Here is a 21122-nt window from a genome sequence, read left to right as displayed (position 1 = left end):
TTTTATCGCAGATTATAATTTCATATTCAGTAGTGTGATTCATTTAGGTTAGTGACCTCCGTTACACTTAAACTGTTTTTCCTCACGACTATATTCGTAGTGGATAGCGCAGTGAATATAATTTCATGAGCCAATGTTGTTTGTTAATATTTGTAACCCTTTAATGTGCAGGGTAGATCTTTGAATATCTAACTTCCTTAAGCCTCAGTTTTCTCAATAGTCAAAGGGGGGCTAAGTCAGGATTCATTCAGAGTTACTCTGAAATGAAATGCAAGAATGTATATAAGCCTTAAGCAGTGCCTAGCACAGAGACGTTCATTGAACAGCAGCTTTTGTGCGATGCACCTCACTCTGAAATACGCGTTCCAACAGCACAAACGACTAGCTCTCTTAGCCCCGTTTTTTTTTCTACGTTCGTATGTTGCTTTGAATTGGCAAGCAGTTTTTATTTGGACCCTCAAACGCTGAAACCTTGGTCTCTAACTGTGCTTTGAGTCTAGTCCTTTTCTTTGCATCGTGATGGATTTCCCGAGCTTCGGAGTGGGGCCCCGACCGGGGAGGAAGTGTCCGCTTTAAGAGCTCCTGGCGGGGAGGAAGGGGCTCCTCCGCCCGGGTGGGAGCGCGAAGGGGTGGGAGCGCGAGGGGGTGGGCGGGCAGGGGGCGGGCCCGCCGCTCCTGCGTCAGACGGGGTCCGGTTTTCGCACCTTCCCTGACGTCAAACCTCCATCAGGGCTGCAACGCCACGTTGCCTTGGATGCCTGCGTGAGTCCAGTCGCGAGTCGGGGCGAGCGTCCTGCGAGACGCGCTCCCGCCCCGCTGCTCCCGCCCCGCTGCTCCCGCCCGGCCGCAGGCGCCTGTTTGTGGCTCCGCGGGCAGCGCGGCCGCGGCGCTCGGACGGCCTGGGGTTCGGGCGCCGCCGCGGAACCGGAATCGGAACGGAGAGCGCCCGGCGCGGTCCTCGGTCTCCACCGCGGCCCGGAAGGAATCCGGGCGGCCTCCGCGGAGGTGAGTGCCGCGGCGGGGGCGGGGCGCGGCCGGGGCGACGCCCGCGGGCGGGGCCTGCTCGCCGGGCGCCCTGGGCGCCTTCTTTCTCCCGGGGGACGCCAGGACGGCTCGCCGGGCTCCCGCGGCCGCTTCGCAGGTCCTCGGCTTCCCCTCCGTCCCGCGTCCCATTCTGCCCCTGCTGCGTGAGAGGGTTCGGCGGCTCCGGGCCGGGATCGAGGTGGCGGGTCGAGGGGAGGAGGTGGGGCGCGGGCTGCATTGCGCTTGGGTCGGGGCCCTGGGTCCGAGGGGCCGGCGGACGAGGCCTCGGGCCCGGGCCTGGGGAGGAGGAAGCCTGCGGGGTCGGGTTGAGGGCCGGGAAGCCCGGGAGTCTTGCCTGGGCACCTGTGGGGCCGAGATCCCGAGCCACCTGTCCACACACCCCCTTCCCCCAGTGCCCTGCGTTGGGTCTAGCTGGCCCCAGACCTAGGCCTTTCCCAGCCCCTGGCGGTGCTAGTTTATTTGGAAACGTGTGATTTTTGTGTTAATGATCGTTTTACTACGGCCGTGCAACAGTTGTGTAAATCTGGTCTTATTGCGCCATCGTTTTTACTTGCTCCTAAGAAGGCCGTTTCCAGCTCCTGCGATGATCCCACGCTTTGATTCTGGGTAGCTCGTGGAAGAGATGCGTAACAAGATACTGGTTCTCGGGGACCAAAACGCAACCCCCCCCCCCCAACTTAAAGGAAATAGCTTGTTTTTGTTTTTCTTTTTTACAGCAGTTTGCTATGTGTGGGGAGGGGGAGGGACGGCGGAGACAGCTTGTGGCGATTTCATCCTGGAGAAAATCTGCTCACAATTTGGGGGGTATCTTTCTCTTCTCTTTAATTAATACACAAACATATATACGTGTGTCACATGAGGGGCGTTTATTTGTCTGCTTTTTTCACTTAATGCGTGGAAGATCTTTTCTATATCGTTTGAACCCAAAGCATAGAAGGCAAGAAAGCAACTCGTTAAGAGAGTTGATAAAGTATCACTGCAGTGGCCAGTGATTTGGATAGAGATAAGCTGAATTCAGAAACCAGTAACAACTGGTTTCTAGAAAATATTGTTTAGAAAATATGTCATAATAATTGCAGGCAGTGTTTCTTCAAACTGCATTTTTTCAGCCAGTTCGTGAATTGTGAAATTAATTTAATGGGTCATGACTAGCATTAAAAATTTAAAAAATTAAATAAGATCGCATAGAAAATATCAGAATGCATTACATGTAATGAGAGTATTGTTTTGTGGAAAATGTTTTAACTGTGCGTGTGTGCTCGTTTGTAATTAAAATGTTTTGGTTGCTGTGTGTCGTGTTAAATAATCTTGGAAGGCACTAACCCAAGGTATTGCTAGCACTCAGATGAGCAATGATGCAATTAAACATTAGTTTTTAAAATTTGGAATAGTGATGTTGTTGATTGCAGCAAATAAGAGTCCTAATTATTTGTTTTCACCTAACATTAAAACAAGCAGTATTCCTAAAAATACAGAGAAGTGGTGTCTAAGTCGTTAAGAGATTGTAGCGTAAATTGCTCAAATTGACCAATGGTCGCAACTCAGTTAATGTTGGTTATTGGTGTGAGACTGCTAAGAGGTATCTCTTTTCTCTTAACCTTAGCTCCCTGATTTGCTAAATGAGAATTAATCATGGCAGCTACCTTATAAAGCGGTTTGTTATTTAGATGAGATAATGCACAGGAAGCTGTTGACAGAGCGCCTGGCTCAGGTTAAGTACTAAGTATTAGCTATTAGTATTTTACTAAGGCTGAATAGAGATGTCTAGGATAATGCTTGTCACCAGAGGAAAGCCGGCATAACGTGGATAATTGAAAAAAGTGGAAAACTGAAAATCAGTAGTGTTGTGTGGAGGAACTGACACTGAATTGGTGTGGTCTTTTTTGTCATTCGGCCATTGTTTTGTCATTGCTTCTCAGTTGTTTCCCTACTGCTGGACAGAAAATTTAGACTGTCTTATTTAGAAAACCAAATGCCTTTCTATTATCTTTCCTTATTTTTTTTTTTTTTATTAAGTTGATGTGTCTTTTGTCAGGCACTTGAAAAATCTTTTATGAGGATTGTGGGTTTTGTTAGTTGTTACTACAATGCCACACTCAGTTTGAGAAATACACAAAAACCCCAAAGTCATTTCAGAAATATTTGTTAACCAATGTTTACCTCTGCAGCTGGTGCAGATCTCAGGTGTGCAAGAAACATCTCTTAAAAAACAGCAACAACAACAACAAAATGCTGTTTTATTTTTCTTTTGAGACATTGCTGCTATGACGTTTCAGTTACATTCCTCATTTCTGCTGAAGTCATCTGGGTAGCTCAGAAATCTCTGTTCACTCCCTGGGATAGGTTTATGCAATTTTAAATGTCACCTAAACGAATGGAATAAGAAGGTGAACATAGTCATTTAAAAAATAGTATTATTATTTTTAGGAAAAATAAATGATCAAAATTCTGCTCTCAGATTTGAAACTGCCTTCAGATTTTTGTTCTGCTTTAGAGGAACAAAAATGGAAACTCAGGGGTGAATTACAGTGTAGTTTATGAAAAGACATGTCTTGAGACTTTGGCTAACCTGTCCCCCAAGAAAAGCAACAACACCCATACTAAAAATACCAATGAAACAAAAAAGCCCAACTTGACCTTAAACATATATACATTTATATGTTTTAAGTTAAATATTAAGATTATGTGTATATTTAAATTATCTCACTGGTGACTTTCAGAAGTTAACTCACCAACTACTGGTTCTTGTCAGAGCTTTTATCTTACACTGACACGATGAAATACTATGCAATCATTAAACATTCTATTTTAGTTTACTTTATTTTCTTCTATTTTATAATAACATTTTATAATGGCATATAAAGGTGCTCATTATATGTGGTTCAGTGAGAGACGGTGGCTATAGAATAGAATGTACTATACCATCCCATTTTTGTAAAAATATGTTTAGAATAAAAAATATAACACAGGTTAAAGGAGGGTGGTAGTATTATGGTTGATTTTTATGCTCTTTGTAATTGTACTATTATAAATGTTTTACTTCTGTAGTAAAAATTAATAAAATAATTTTTTAAAGAAAAATGCGTGTTTTCTTATTTTGTAAACATACATGACTGTGCTTTAAGGGATACTGACTCTTAGCTTGGAGATTTCGGGCATTAACTAATTTTCCAGTATTTTTGGAAATGGTGCAGAGTATTTAATAGTTACGTTCTTTACCGTATGAAAAGCTCCTTTGTGTAGAAGAGAATCATGGTTCCAGAATTTTCTTAAACCACTCTAGAGTATACCTCTTTACAAAAAAACTTCCGCAGTGCGTAAAGGCACAGTCTAAATTGTTCAGTTTGCTTTTGAATACTAACAGGTCAAAATCCAATCCACTTTCTGTGGTTTATTGCCCCATGAATATATAAAAGTATTTGTTAATAAAAAATAAAATAATTGAAAAAAATTCTCAAATGCAACCTTAGATTTGCTGAATTTGTTAATTTTCTTGCTTTTGTACCTTGGCTTGTTTGTTAATTGGGCTATTATTTCCCAGCCTTTGAGTGAGTAAATCCTACCCATTTTTCAGTATCTGGTTAAAAAACCATACCCACAGTGGCATCCCTGGCCACTCTAGCTAAAACTGAGTTTTGCAGTTGAACTCATTAGCAATTCTCATTTTTGCTGAGGCATTTCTTAGGCATCACCTCATTCTTGGGCACTATTTTCCCAATTTCATTTTAAATTTTTTGAGGGCAGGAAAACTTGTCTCATCTTTGTCTCTGTCCCTTAAAGTTTCTAGCGTGGAGCTCCGCACAGGGTGGGTGCTTACTAGTTATTCTTTGATTATACCGTGGTGTCACTGGCTCTTTTGAGCCCAAGTGTTCGTAGTTTTTCTTAACCAGTGATCCTGGATAAGGAGCAGTGCTTTGCCCACAATGGAGGAATAAAAGACATGCTTCTGCTTAATAGTGTATTGATATAGATAGGTGATTAAAGACTTGACAGTATTTTTCATTAAAACTAATGTGATACCTGAGCCTCAGGAAGTTTCTCATGAAGCTAATCTTGTTTGGATTTGATAGCATTTTTGTTCTTAACCTTACCAGAAGCACAATTGCGCCTTATATTCTTTTACAGCCACTGTTCCAGGAACCCAGAGACCTGCAGTGTTCGATGGTGGGTTAGATGGGCCATCACAGTCACTGCACCAGAACGTCAGGAGGTGGTGTGTGAGGTTCAGTGAGCCGTAGTATATAAAGTGCTTTGTGTTCGAAAGTTAATTATTTTTTCTTATATTATTGGAAACATGTCCCTTTTCAAAATATGTCTAGGTATACTTACTTGGTCTGTGGTAGACACTTACAGGACCTAATTCTTTTAAAAAATGATTTTATTTTAATTTACAGATATTTGCCACAACTAATAACAGCTGATGAAATACTTGACCTTTTCTGCTCCAGGTAAATAATTTGTTACTTTGTAAAAATATCAGGTTCTAGTAGAATTCAGAGTTCGTATAAAAAGACTTATTTAGGCATCCAAAGTAATATAATCCCAGACCCTAAAAAAGTGATCTCTTTAATAGGTAAGTTTATTACTTTATAAAAAAATGATGACATGTTATTGAGTCGACTTACAGCAGAATCACCTTGAACATTTTATTTTATTATTATTATTACTTTTTGAGATAGCGCCTCACTCTTTTGCTCAGGCTGGAGTGCAGTGGCTTGATCTTGGCACACTGTAGCCTCCACCTCCTGGGTTCAAACGATTCTCTTGCCTCAGCCTCCCAAGTAGCTGGGACTATAGGCATCTGCTACCACACCCAGCTAATTTTTGTATTTTTAGTAGAGACAGGATTTCACCGTGTTGGCCAGGCTGGTCTCGAACTCCTGACTTCAGGTGATCTGCTTGCCTCGGCCTCCCAAAGTGCTGGGATTACAGGCATGAGCCACCGTGCCCTGCCCCCTTGAGCATTTTAAATTTGCTTTGTAATGTATGTCCTGGGTTCTCTCAACCCCTGGGATTTTGATTTGGTAAGTTTCCGATGAGGTCCTGGCATTTTAATTTTTTAAAATGCTAACACATGCTTCTGGTTCATTGCAACTCACTGTGGCACTAGAGATGACAGATGACGGGAGTGACAGGTGATAATGCCACAGGAGTTAAGGGCCATAGGATTAAATATTTAAAAATATTTAAGTATTTAAATTTTGTGTTTATATGATATTGGACTAATGCTTACTTTTGTCCTTTAGTCAATAAATGTTTTAATCATACTTTCAGTAAATTCTCCCAAAGTTTGTTATTTTAGGATTTTTCAAAGTTTAGATTTAAGCGCTAGGTTCTCTTGGCTTGAAATTTGCCTTATGTGTAAGTATAACCTGAAAAACTTTGTTCTGTTTTATTGCTGTAGGTTAATAAGTGAAGTAAATTAGTGGAAAAAAGACTAAATTTTAAGTAAGTAATGTCTTATATATTTTTTGTGTCAGAGGCTGGTTTAATTGATTAATTCTCTCCATAAATGTGAGAAGTCGGAAAATCAGTATTTCTCATAGTAAGAAGTAATAGGTAAGTAAATGTTATGCTAGCATTTTGACTTAATGAAGCCTTTTTTTCCCGTCATCTTACTGGTTTTAAGGCTGTGATTTCATGTTTCAGTTATTGATTTTAATGATTAAATTTTTCCCATTGCAGAAATACTCATAACACATTATAGAATGATTGTTATATATCTTCCGGCCGCTGAGAATGCTTAAACTGTATTTGAAATACAAAATAATTTGCAATTCTGTTTTCAGCTTAACAAAGCAGCAAATAAACTGCATTAAATTTTTTACTTAAAATCATCATAAATTATATGTACATTGTGTCAGTTAATACATGGCTGAGCATGAAAATTACCAGGGGAATTTTGAAAATTCTGAATCCTAGGCTCACCTCAGCTCTACTAAAATTTTGGGTATTCAGCCTGGTTTGGGAACCATGCAATCTGTAATGTTGAAGGATTATACTTTTAGGTGAGTAGAAACTGGAAAACTATTTATTTGTAGAGAAATCTCAAACACTAGTAGGAAAAAAATCCTTCATATTTATCTGGCATATGTAATTGGCAGAAGAAAAATGTATTGTGTTTCAGAGGCTAAATTAGTTGTTCCAATTTTTAGCAACTGTGTTGCATAAATTATTAAAAAATCTGTCTCTCTGTGAGCTGAGCAGAAAATGCCATGTGGTGTCTTTACTCTCATGATGACAGAGAATGACACGTCGTCAGATAATCTGGGATTTTATATGGAAACATGATGGGGAAATTAATGAGCTCCATTAGAATATAGTAAATAAACCATAACAATATTTTAGAAATAATTGATCTTCACAAATTGAATATTGTAGTCTTTGTTACTGAATCAATATCTAATATCTCTAATAAGTGATTAGAAAAACTAATCTAAAAAACTAAATATTTAGTCATCTAGTCTTCAAATATTGGCAACACACTGTTCTTTCATAGGATGTGTAGTTCTTATTTCTGCTTCAGGCTCACTTATTTATTCAATGGCTCATGGCAGCCTTATATATTTTCCTAATTAATAGAAGTAGGAGCGGATAGGACCCAAGAGTGAATTTCTGTTTTCTGTTAATTATCTTAGCCATTTTCCTCATAAGAGTAAGGAATTATCCTGATTTTCGACATTTTTCTTTTTTTCAGTTTGAGTATTGAAAGACAGTAGCCATCTGACTTCAGTTATTTATTCAAGATGCAGAAAAGACAAGGATATTGCAGTTATTGCCGTGTGCCATATAATAACCTGGAACAGGTGAGAGGTTTCTATTAATATGATAATATCTCAAAGGACCTAGTTGTGACTTTCTCTGACATTTTATTAAATTTATTTATTTATTCGTTGAAGAGATCATATTGGGAATCTGTTAGTTGGCAGATACTGTGTAAAAGTTCTAGGGATATGACCATAAACAAAAACAAGCCTCTTTTCTCATGAAGCTTATATTCTAGTGTAGTAAGACAGAAGATAAATAATATGTAAATTTAGTACATACTATGTGAGATTATGATAAATGTTATGAGGAAAACAAAATACGGAAGGAGTAGGGTAGCCAGGTAAGGCCTTTTTAAGGAAGTGACATTGAGTGGAGATTTGAAGTTCAGGTTTCAGGTTTGCATTTATCTGGGGAAAGAGTTTCTAGGTAGAAGGAAGAGATGCAGACCCTGAGGCTGCTGAGTGGTTGGCACACTAACGAACAGCCAGGAGGCTGGTGGCTGCATGGATATTGGAAGGTAGGTGATAAGTAATAGGCAAAGAATTCTGTATTTTAGATTGAGGGGGTGTGTAGGCTTGTTGGTGACATGAGTATATTGCAAACTGGTCGGGATTAGGCTTCTAGTGTATCCATTACCCAAATCAGAGAAGTCGATTCTTTAAGACATTGTAGGCTTAGGTGAGGACTTCGAATTTTGTTTCAAGTGAAGTGGGAGAGCATTTCAAAATTCTGAGCATAGGGGTGAAATCATCTACTTTGTGTTTTAAAAGGTTCATTCTGGATGCTGAGGGAAACATAGTTGGTATAGAGATTTAAAAATTCTGTTATTGTGGTATAACTCATACAACATAAACTTGACCCTTTATAGTGTGTAATTCAGTGATGTTTTAGTATGTTCACAAAGTGGTACAACCACTGTCTAATTCCAGAACATTTTCATCATCCTGAAAGGAAACTTTGCACCCGTTGAGCAGTAACTCACTCCTCCCTTCTGTCACCAGTTCCTGGCAACCACTAATCTATTCCTATCCGTATAGATTTGCTTATTCTGAATATTATGTGTAAATAGAATCAAACATTATGTGGCCTTTTGTGTCAGGCTTCTTTAATTTAGCATAATATTGTCACTGTTCATCCATGCTGTAACATGCATCACTACCTCATTCCTTTTTATGGCTGCCAGTGTTCCGTTATATGGATATATCACATTTTGTTTCTTCATTGAGCAATTTATGCATATTTGGATTGTTTTCACTTTTTGACTGTTAGGAATAGTGCTGCTGTGAACAGATGTGTACATGTTTTTTTGCGTGGACATATGCTTTCACTTTTCTTAGGTTTACATGTAGAGTGGAATTTTTGGGTCACGTGGTAACTGTGTTTAACTTTTTTGAGAGGGTGCCTCACCGTTTGTTAAAGTGACTGTGTCTTGCCACCAGCAATGTCTAGAGTTCCAGTTTCTCCACATTCTTGCCAGCACTTGTTGTCTGTTTTTTTTTTTTCTTTTTTTTTTTGTTATTGTTGTAGCCGTTTTAGTGGGTGTGAAATGGTATCTCATTTTGGTTTTGATTTGCATTTTGTTAATGACATATAATGTCTTTTCATGTGTTCATTGGCCATTTGTATGTCTTCTTTAGAGGAATGCCTATTCAAATCCTTTTCCTATTTTCAATTGCTTTGTCTTTTTACTGTTGAGCTGTAGAAGTCTTTATATATTTTGGATACTTGACCTTTATCAGACATATGATTTACAAATACTTGTTCTGTTTTGTGGATTGTTTTATTACTTACTCTTTTTTTTTTTTTTTTTTTTTTTTTTGAGACAAGGTCTTGCATTGTTGCTCAGGCTGGAGGGCAGTGGTGCAATCATGGCACATTGTAGCCTTGGCCTTCTGGGCTCAAGCAGTTCTCCTGCCTCAGCCTTCCAAGTAGCTGGGACTACTGGCATGCACCACCACACCCAGCTAATATTTTATTTATTTCTCATGATGCTTCCCAGGTTGGTCTCAAACTCCTGGGCCCAAGCAATTCTCCTGCTTTGGCCTCTGAAAGTTTTGGAATTACAGGTGTGAGCCACCACACCTGGCCTTCTTTTTACTTTCTTGATAGTATGTTTTGATGCACAAAAATTTTAAATTTTGCTATGTTTTGCTTATGGTTTTTGGTGTCAAAAGGGCTGCCTAATCTCAGGGTCAAATATTTATGCCTCTGTTTTCTTCTAAGAGTTTTATAGTTACTCTTACATTTAGGCCTTTTATCTGTTTTGAGTTCATTTTTGTATAGGGTCTGAGATAGGGTATACTTTTATGTTTTTTGAGTCTGTAAAATTAACTGTCATAGAAATCCTGTTAAGATTTATGCCCATCAGAGCTCTCCCTATGCTACCCATATTGAATTTATATATGTATGTATTTATATTGATTTGTTTACTTTTATTTATTTTTTTACTGTAATTAAACATTTATGGGGTACAGTGTGATATTTTGATACATGTATATAATACATAATAACCAAATTGGTAATTTGCATAATAAATTGGTGATTTGCATACTTATCACCTCAAACATTTATCATTTCTTTGGGTTGGAAACATTTAAAATTCTCTCTTCTAACTGTTTGGAAATTTACAATCAATTATTGTTAACTATAGTCATCCTACAGTGCTATCTAGGACACTAGAACATATTCCTCCTATCTAGCTGTAATTTTGCATTCATTAATTATCCTTTCCCAGTTTCTCTCCCCTGACTTCTTCCCAGCTTCTAGTAATTACTATTCTATTCTCTACTTTTATGAGCACAACTTTGATGAAAGGATTTTCTTTTTTTACGGCTGAATAGTATTCCACTGTGTATATATACCACACTTCCTTTTTTGTGCGTGAGATAGACTCTTGCTCTGTTGCCCAGGCTGGAGTGCAGTGTCATGATCCTGGCTCACTGCAACCTTCGCCTCTTGCGTTCAAGCGATTATCCTGCCTTAGCTTCCCGAGTAGCTAGGATTACAGGAATGCACCAACACACTTGGCTGATGTTTTGTATTTTTAGTAGAGATGGGGTTTCACCATGTTGACCAGGCTGGTCTTGAAATCCTGACCTCAGGTGATCCGCTGCCTTGGCCTCCCAAGGTGTTGGAATTACAGGCGTGAGCCACCATACCCGGCCCCTTTTTTCTTTGTTGATGGACACTTAGATTGATCCCATATCTTAGCTATTATAACAGTGCTGTAATAATAAACATGAGGGTGCAGAGATCTCTTTATTGATTTCCTTTCCTTTGGATAAATACCTAGTTAGTGGCGTTGCTGGATCATATCGTAGTTACATTTTTTATTTGAGAACTTTTATACTCTTTTCCATAATGACTGTAATAATTTGTATTCCAAACAATGATGTGTAAGAATTCCCTTCTCTGCATCCTTGCCAGCATGTCATTTTTTTATCTTTTTGATAATAGCTATTCTAATTGAAGTGAGATGATATCTGACTATGGTTTGATTTACACTTTCTTGATGATTAGTGATGTTGAGCGTTTTTTTAATATACCTGTTGGCCATTTATATGACTTCTTGAGAGAGATCTTTTCAGCTCATTTGCCCATTTTAAATTGGATTTTTCCTTTTGTTATCATTGAGTTGTTTGGGTATCCCGTATTCCAGATATTAATCATTGTTTGGATGAATGGTTTGCAAATATTTTCTCCCATTCTTTAGGTTGTCTGTTCACTCTATTTAATTGTCCTTTGCTGTGCAGAAGCTTATGTGTTTGATGTTATCCAGTTTGTCTATTTTTGCTTTGTTCCCCGTGCTTTCGAGGTCTTTTCCACAGGATCTTTGCCTAGACCACTGTCCTAAAGCATTTCCCCTGTGTTTCCTTCTGGTAGTTTCATAGTTTGGGGCTTGATTTTTGTGTATGGTGAGAGATAGGGGCCTAGTTCCTCTTTTCTGCATATAAATATCCCGTTTTATTGGCTTCATTTATTGAAGAAGCTGTCCCTTCCCCAATTTATGGTACAGGTGCCTTTGTTTTATATTTGTACATTTTCAGAATTTCCTCTTATTATTGATTTTTTGTTTTATGCCATTGTAGTCAGAAAAGATACTTGATATAATTTCACTTCTTTTAAATTTGTTGAGACTTCTTTGTGGCCTAATATGTGGCCTGTCCTGGAGAATGTTACATATGCTAATGAAACAAATGTGTATTCTGTAGCTGTTGGATGAAATCTGTAAATATCTGGTAAGCCCATTTGATCTAAAATGCAGTTTAAATTCAGTATTTCTTTGTTGATTTTCTATCTAGAAGATCTGTCCAATTCTGAGAGAGTGATAATCGAATCTTCAACCAGTCTAATAGTATTTGCTTTATTTATCTAGGTGCTCTGGTGTTGAATACATATATATTTATAGTTGTTTTATCTTCTTGCTGAGTTGATCCCTTTATCATTATATGATGACTTTGTCTCTTTTCATAGTTTTTAACTTAAAGTCTGTTTTGTCTATTATGAATAGAGCTACTCCTGCTCAGTTTTGGTTTCTGGTGTATGGACTATCTTTTTCCATCCCTTGGCTTTCAGTCTATATGTGTCTTAAATTAATAAAAACAGATGGAGTCTCACCATGTTGTTCATGCTGGCCTTCAATTCTGTGCTCAGGAGATCCTCCTGCCTCAGCCTTCTTAGTAGCAGGGACTACAGTGGCATGCTGTTCCCTACACCGCCCCCCACATAAAAATATGTGTCTTTACAGGTGAAGTTAGTTTCTTGTAGGCAGTGTATTATTAGGTCATGATTTTAAAAATTGATTCAGCCCAGCTATATTTTTTAAGTGGGAGATTTAATTCATTTAAATTCAAGATGATTATTGATAGGCAAAGAATTGGTTCTGTTATTTTGTTAATTGCTTTCCAGTTGTTTTGTGTGTGCTTTGTTCTTTTTTTCTCTCTTATCATTGCAGTTTGGTGGTTTTCTATAGTAAGTAGGTTTTGATTCTTTTCTCTTTCTCCTTTGCACATCTGTTCTACCAGTGAGTTTTTATATTTTTCCATGTTTTCATGACAGTGACTATTGTCTTTTTTGCTTACCAGATGTAGGATTCCTTTGAACATTTCTTGTAAGGCTGGTCTAGTGGTGATTAATTCCTTTCATTTTCTCTGGGAAAGACTTGATTTTTCTCTCATGTCTGAAGGATAGATTTGTTGGATATAGTATTGTTTGGCTGTTGGAGTAGTTTTAGCACTTTCAGTATATCATCCCATTCTTTGGTGCCCTGTAAAATTTCTGCAGAGAAGTCTGTTAGTCTAATGATGATTCCCTAATATGTGACTTGATGCTTTTGTTGCTTTTTGCGTTCCATTTTTGGTCTTTGACCTCTGACAGTTTATAATGTGCCTCAAGAAGGACCTTTTTGGGTTGAATATATTTGGGATTCTTTGAGCTTCCCATATCTGGATGTCCATAGACTTGGGAAGGTTTTGGCTATTATTTCATTAAATAGGTTTTCTATGCCTTCTTGTCTTCCCCTTCTGGATTCCCATAATACAAATATTTGTTCACTCAGTGGTGTCCCTTAAGTCTTGTAGGCTTTCTTCACCTGTTTTTCATTCTTTCTTTCTTTTTCCCTCTGGGTAATTTCAAATGACTGATGTAAAAATATTTCTTTCTTCTAGTTTATCAAATCTGCTGTTGAATCTCTCTATTGTATTTTTAATTTTATTCATTGAATTCTTTAGCTGTAGGATTTCTGTTTGGTTCTTTTCATGATTTTTATCTGTGTTGAATTCTTATTCATATTGAGAATGGTTTTTCTGATTTTGTTGAATTGTCTATGTGTATTTTCTTGTCTCTCATTGAGTTTCCTTAAGATCATTATTCTGATTTTTTTTTTCTCAGAAATTAGTTGCTTTTCTTTTCATTGGGTTTTGTTATTTTATACTTTCAGTTCTGTGGTGTTTATTGGGGTTTTTAACGAGAAAGTTATGTTCCTTTGGTGGTATTGTATTTCTTTACTTTTTAAAAAAATATTTCTTACGTCCCTGCATTGATGTCTATGGATCTGGTGGAACAGTCACTTCTTCCATACTTTCTGGAGAGGCTTTTATACTGAATAGCTTTCACTTGCAGTTGGGGTTTAGTGTGCTAGTTGGGAGAGTGTGGTTACTCTGTTGCTAGATAGCAACTCTGTTGCTGTATAGTCTTCCTTCTTTCTTTAGCTGTCTTCACCACCAGCAATGATGTAGGCTTCTACAGTAGCCTACACTGTAGAAGATTGTGGCGATGGCAGCGGCATAGGCTGTGAATGTCCTTGATGTCAAGGGCTTCTGGGGATCCACCTGTTCTTGTTTTCATTACAACGGGGAGACTTAGCTGAGTAGATCCCTCTTGGTGTTAGGTCTGACATGGCCTATAAGCAGCCTTTATAGCACTGTGTTCATGTGCAGGTGCTTGGAGTAACTGTGGGACCAGGGTCCTAAGCTCATAGGCTTATGAACCTACTGTTGCACCTGGATCTTGGGGTACAGATTTGCTCTTAGGTGGGGTTAGATGTAGGTTGCCCACAGAACCAGGACCTGTAACTTTCAGGCATGCACTAGTAACTGGGGTCCAGGGAGTCAGGTTGTAGCTGAGATTCTACCCTGAAAGGCAGGGCACAGCACTGGCCTGACTTCAGGGAAAAATAGTTGCTCTGGAGGTTTGATCCTAGGGAGCACGGTATGGCTGCAGTTCAGAAACGTGAGCCAGTAGAGCTCAGTGACAACTCAGGTCTCAGGGGATGAAGTTGTATAGTAGTGACTGTAGACCCTGGGATGGTGGGACTCAGCAGCAGCAGATACACAGCTGTTGCTTAGGTAGGGCAGGGAACAGCACAACAATGACTCCATTTGCTAGGTAAAGGCAGGTATCAGCAGCTCAGACTCTAGGGGTCTAGTCTGGTCTAAGGAAGCCAGAGTACTAGAGTTGTTTGGCTAGTAGGATGATGTGTCTCAGCTTAGCTACTGCTCTGTTTCCCTGGGACATGGATTACTCAGCCTTGGGGTGCACAGCTGCTCAGCTTGGCCAGGACACTAGTTCCCCAGGGGGCAATGTGCTGCTTCAGTTTAGGCCTAGGGGTCGTGACTGTTCTGGGTGGCCATTTCCCTGGGATGCAAGGTGCCACTTCAGGTTAGGTACTGGGGTGTGTGTGACTACTCTGAGTATCTAAGGTAGTTTCCTGCAGTTCAGGATGCTACTTCAGCCTAGGCACTTGGGGACGCATGACTGCTTTAAGCTGCCAAGGTACAATTTTCCCGGGAGGTAGGGTACCTCTTCAGCCCCAGCCTGATGGGGAGAGAGGAGTGGCAGGTGAAGTAGTTTCACTGCTTCTTGGTTCCATGAGGAAGGGTTTAATCACCGTTAGCTTGGCCTGGGGATTTCAGGCCACTGGGCTAGTATGATTCAGCAGTGGCTTAGCCTCAGGGATGAAAGGGAGCCATGGCTACTTGTCCCTGGAGCAAAACATGTTTCAGTGATCGTTCCACTTGCAAGGTGGTATAGCCACATGGGCCACAGGGGCCAGGACACAGTATTAGCTTTTTCTCTCAGGGGAACCCGGTGGTGTAGACTCCAGACAGCTCCCTCAGCTGGTCTTAGTACCTGTGAGGACTACAGGGGTAGGGTCTGTAGGTATCCAAGATATTAATGGGGGCTGGTTGTTGGGATTCTCTTGCTTGCCTCCTTGCTGTAGGAAGAAGTTCTTCTTGGTTCCCAGCTAGTCCCGGTTGGGAATGGGGTGGTGGGGGCCTGGCATTCCCTTCTGTTCTCTGTGTTGCCATTCTGAGTTCTGTGCTCACCCTTGTTTCTGTTTCTCCTTTGATGCACTCCATTGCCCTTCTTCAGTTGTTTTCATTAAAATATAGTTGTCCGTTCAGTGTGCTGGCCATCTTTTTCCAAGTTTATTCTTTTGTTTGTGATATACAATAGTTCCAGCACCATTTGTTGAAGACTATCCTTTCCCCATTCAGTTGACATCCTTGTTGAAAATCAGTTGACCGTAAATATAAGGTTTACTTCTATGCTTTCAATTCCATTTTATTTTATTTTATTTATTTATTTTTTTTTGAGATACAGTCTCTTTCTGTTGCCAGGCACCAGGCTGGAGTGCAGTGGTGTGATCTTGGCTTACTGCAACCTCTGCCTCCTGGATTCAAGCAAGTCTCCTGCCTCAGCCTCCCAAGTAGCTGGGACAACAGGCATGCGCCACCATGCCCAGCTAATTTTTGTATTTAAGTAGAGACGGGGTTTCACCGTGTTGACAAGGATGGTCTTGACCTCTTGACCTCGTGATCCACCCGCCTCAGCCTCCCAAAGTGCTGGGATTACAGGTGTGAGCTACTGTGCCTGGCCTTAGTTCCATTTTGTTTATCTATGTATCTGCCCTGGTGCCAGTACCACATAGTCTTGATTATTGTAGCTATGTAATAAAATTTGAAATCGGGACATTTGAGTCCTCCAACTTTGTTCCTCTTTTTCAAGATTGTTTTGGCTATTCTTGGTTCCTTGTATTTCCACATGAATTTAAAGATCACCCTGTCAGTTTCTGCAGAAAAACAGCTGGAATTCTGATAGGGATTGTATTGACTTTGTAGATACATTCATGGGGTATTTCCATTTATGTAGAGCTTCTTTAAAATCTTTCAACAGTGTTTTGTAATTTTCAATGTACAAGTTTTATACTTCTTATGTTAAATTTATTCCCAAGCATTTTTTTGTTATTTTTGATGCTATTGTAATTGTTTTCTTAAGTTCATTTTGGATTGTTCATTGCGAGTGAATGGAGAGCTTCAATAGATTTTTAAATATTGATCTTGTATCATACAACCTTGCTCACCTTGTTTATTAGTGCTTATAATTTTTTGTAGATTCCTTAGGATTTTCTGTGTACTAGATTATCTTGTCTCCAAATAGTTTTACTACTTTTTCCCCCAATCTGGATGCCATTATTTCTTTTTCTTGCATAATTGCTTTTTCAAGAACTTCTAGTATGATCAGTGTTGAAGTCATGAGAATGGACATCCTTGTTTTGTTCTGGATCTTGGGAGAAAACTTTCAGTCTTTTACCATTAAGTTTAATGTTAGTTGTGGGTTTTAGTCTTCTATTCCTAATTTGCTAAGTGCTTAATCAATAAAGGGTATAAGCTTTTGTCCAGTGCTTTTCTTCATCTATTAGATAAGTATGTTTTTTTCTTTGGTCTGTTGATATATTACTGTATTCATCAGCTCAGGCTGCCATAATAAAATACCATAGACTAGGTAACTTAAATTAGCAATCCCCAACCTTTTTGGCACTAGAGACTGGTTTCATGGAAGACAATTTTTCCACAGATGGGGTGGAGGGGTGTTTTGGGATTTAACTGTTCTGTCTTAGATCATCAAGCATTAGATTCTCACAAGGAGTGTGCAACCTAGATCCCTTGCATGCACAGTTCACAATAGAGTTTGCACTCCTATGAGAATCTAGTGCCTCTGCTGATCTGGCAGGAGGTAGAGCCCAGGTGGTAACACTCCCCTGCTTGCCTCTCACCACCTGCTGTGTGGCCCAGTTCCTAACAGGCTACAGGCAGATACCTGACAGGCCTTCTCACTGTGTCTTCCTATAGCAGAGAGAGAGGGTGATACCTCTTCCTATTTTATAAGGCCACCAATCTTACTAAATTTGGTCCCTGCCCTTATGACTTCATTTAACCTAAATTACCTCCTAAAAGCCCTGTCTCCAAATACAGTCACATGAGGGGTTAGAACCTCAACATATGAATTTTTGGGGGGATGCAGTTCAACCTATAGCAATTAGATTGATTGGTTTTCAGATGTTAAACTAATCTTGCATTTTGGGATAAATCCCACTTGTTCATGGTGTATAATCCTTTTTATATGTTGCTGGATTTGGTTTGCTCTTAATAATTTGTTGAGGATGTTTGCGGCCTTCGATTTCAAGGCTTTGGAGAACTATAAAAGCAGTCAAGTAACATGGGGCCCATATCTAGTGAAGTATTTTAACAGAAACAATGGAAGCCAAAAGAAAGAAAACAACTGCCACCTAGAATTCTCTACTCAATACGTATATCTTTTAATAAGGAAGGTGAAATAAAACTATTTTCAGGAAATAAAAATTAAGGGAATTTGTCACCAGCAGACTCTCACTAAAGGAAAAACTAAAAAGGAGTTCTTCAGGCAGAAGGAAAATGATTCCCGATGGAAGCTCACAGATACAGGAAGTAATGAAGAACAGTGTAAAGGTAAATATGTAGGCAATCTAAGTGAATACTGTCTTGTGGGATGAACAACAATGGCATACAAATTGGGAGGGGAGTAAGTGATGTTAATTTCTAAGAACTTTGCATTGTTTATAAAGAGAATAAAAGTAACAAGTCATTTTAGACAGTGACAGTTCAGGGTTGCTCATTGTAATCTCTTACCAAAATAGACTACAAAAAGTCTGTAACTAACTATAGAGTTAACAGTAAGAGAAAAATTGAAATAATGAAACATTGTCTTCAAGAACACAAGAAAGGAGAGGAAAAGGGATAATTGTATAAGCAAGAAGAATAACAGATTGAAAAAGTCAAATACAACTCTATCAATAATGTATTAAGGGAAAATAGATTTGATGCTTGAATTACTACTGTATTCAATACTTTGTCAGAGATCCTAGTCAAGGAAATAACTGAAAAAAAAGAGAAAAATGATAACGATTGGTTAAGAAGAAATAAAACTATTATTTATATACAACATGATAACTCAAAAGATAACTAGGTAAACCATCAGAATCAATAAGTGAGTTTAAAAAGGTTGTTAGACCAATGTAAAAAGGAAGTGTATTTTTATATACAGATACCATGCAGAAAATGAAATATGATTATTTACAATAGCATCAAAGAACATCAAATTCTAGGGAATAAACTTAAGAAAATGTAAGATATTTAAGCTAGAAACTATAAACATTCAAAGAAATTTTCATGTTCATGGATTAGAAGAATCAATATCATAAACATGTCAATTCTGCCTAGATTGTTATCCAATGTAAATTTCAATCAAAATCTCAGAAGTTTTTTTTTTTTTTTTTTTAAATGAAAAAACAATTCCAGAAATAAATATGGAAAAGTAAAAGGCTCAGAAGAACCAGGATAGTCTTAAGAACAAAGTGAATAGATGTCCTCTACCAGATACTAAAACTTTTGAAACTACAGTCTTTAAAATAGTACAGTCTTGCTGCAGAGTTAGAAGGACCATGGAGACAAACCAGGTACTCCAGAAACAGACACATATATGGATGTCTGATTTGTCACAGAAGTGGCGCTGCAGAGCAGAGAGAATAGGACTTTCTTCAATAAATGATACTGGGTCAATTGAATACTCATATGGAGAGGAAAATGTAACTTTATTGCCGAATCACCCTGCGTTTAAAAATCAGTTAGAAGTAGATGTAAATGTCGTAGGCAAAATAGCAAGCCTTCTAGAAACAGGAGAAAATCTTTATGACTTTGATGGTAAAGAGCGATTTCTGGCCACAAAAAGGACTGACAAAGAAAAAAAGATAAAAACTGGGCTGCAATAAAGTTAAGAAACAATGGAAGATGATTAAGAAAGTGAAAAGCTGCAGAGAGGAAGATGGTACTCCAAACACATATAATTGAACAAAGAACTGGTGTTCAGAATAAATAAGGAATTTCTACAAGTCCATAAGGAAGAGACAGAACATCCATTTGAAAAACAGAGAGACTTGAACAGACCCAACAAAGAAGAGGATATCCAGATGGCCAGTAAATAGGAAAAGCTATCACAAAAAGTACAGAGTAAGACCACAGTAATATAACCATAAAAAACTGTACAATAGCTAAAATTAAAGAGACTGGCAATGCTAAGTGTTGATAAGGAGGTAGGAATACTGCTGGTAGGAATATAAATTGGTACGGCCACTTTGGAAGACTGGTTGGTAGTGAGTACTAAAGCTGAACATATGGAAATTTTGTGACCCAGAAGTTTCACTCCTAATTACTCAACAAAAATGCATGGACATTGGCACCAAAAGACATACAAGAAGGTTCTTCACAGCATTATTAGTAATAGCCAAAAGCCAGAAACAACGCAAATGTCCATCAAGAGTAGAATGAATAAATAAGATATGGCATATTCATACAATGAAATATGCAGAAAAGAAAATGAACAAATTAAGCTAATATGGATGAATATCACATATATAATATTGAGTAAAATAAGTTAAATGAAAAAGCATACATATTGTATGATCCCATTTATATACAATTCAGAAAATTTTAAAACTATAATACTTAAAAGTTAGGTAATAGTTACTTTTGGGGAAAAGGGAAGGGATGTTAGATTGGAATGGACATTACAGGGATTTCTGGGTGCTTTGTCCACTTTTCATGGATGGTAAGAATGTGTTTACCATGTGATAGTTGACTGAGCTATGTGCATATGATTTCTGTACTTTATGTATGTTATACATCAGTTAAAAAAATCTAAAGGAACTACACTTTATGGGATGTAAATGAAGTTTTCTGTTCACATTGCCTTTTTACGAGAGGACAGGGTTGGATTTTATTTATTTTTGTAATTTCAACTTTTATTTGAGATTCAGTGGGGACAGCACATGTTCAGGCTTGTTATGTGGCTATATTGTGTGATGCTGCGGTTTGGGGTACAAATGATCCCATCACCCAGGTAGTGAGCATAGTACCTGACAGGTAGTTTTTCAGCCCTTGTCCCCTGCCCTGTCTTCCCTGACTCAGTATCCCCAGTGCCTTTTACTCCTATCTTTATGCCCACATGTACCTAATGTTTAGCGCCCTCTTAAAAGTGAGAACGTGCGGTATTTGATTTTCTGTTTCTGTGCAAATTTGCTTAGGATGATGGCCTCTAGCCATCCATGTTGCTGCAAAGACATGATCTCATTTTTTATGGCTGTGTAGTATTCCATGATCTATATGTACCACCTATTCTTTATTCAGTAAGGTTGGATTTTAACTGAATATTTGTTTCCTTGTGCATTTGTCCCCTTTAACCACCAGGCAGTCTAACTCTGGTGATGGGTCCTGGACAGTGGAGAGTTTTGTAGCAAGATTTCGAAAGTGTCATAATTTAGATTGTTCCTGGGGCTAGGAGCACTAGCATGGACCTCTGAAGTCAACATGGAAGAAAATAATTGCAAGAGTTGTAATAGTAGTCAGGAGCTAGCAAGCTGTTTTAAGTTCTTTGAGCACCTTTACCAAGATACTTTAAAACATATTTTCTAAGTATTGTTAAATTAAAATGCACTA

The 21122-nt window shown here is 38.6% G+C and overlaps 1 protein-coding gene across 16 annotated transcripts in view; it reads left to right on the top strand.

Annotated features, from left to right (window-relative positions):
- The first annotated feature begins 688 nt into the window (after window positions 1-688).
- Window positions 689-21122, top strand: part of ZDBF2 (zinc finger DBF-type containing 2) — a 45995-nt gene continuing 25561 nt past the window's right edge. For 4 of the 16 annotated variants that reach the window (XM_074399181.1, XM_074399182.1, XM_074399183.1 and 1 more), the window contains exon 1: window positions 1261-7850. In XM_074399181.1, coding sequence (XP_074255282.1) covers window positions 7791-7850 — 60 coding nt within the window. In that variant the 5' untranslated portion in view covers window positions 1261-7790. The other 12 variants (XM_039470211.2, XM_074399176.1, XM_074399172.1 and 9 more) reach the window with 12 other exon arrangements.

The sequence above is a fragment of the Saimiri boliviensis genome, chromosome 5 (genome assembly GCF_048565385.1).
Source record: "Saimiri boliviensis isolate mSaiBol1 chromosome 5, mSaiBol1.pri, whole genome shotgun sequence".
In the NCBI taxonomy this organism is placed as follows: Eukaryota; Metazoa; Chordata; class Mammalia; order Primates; family Cebidae; genus Saimiri; species Saimiri boliviensis.
Note: the sequence above shows the minus strand (reverse complement) of the source record. Positions and strands in the feature narration are given on the sequence as shown.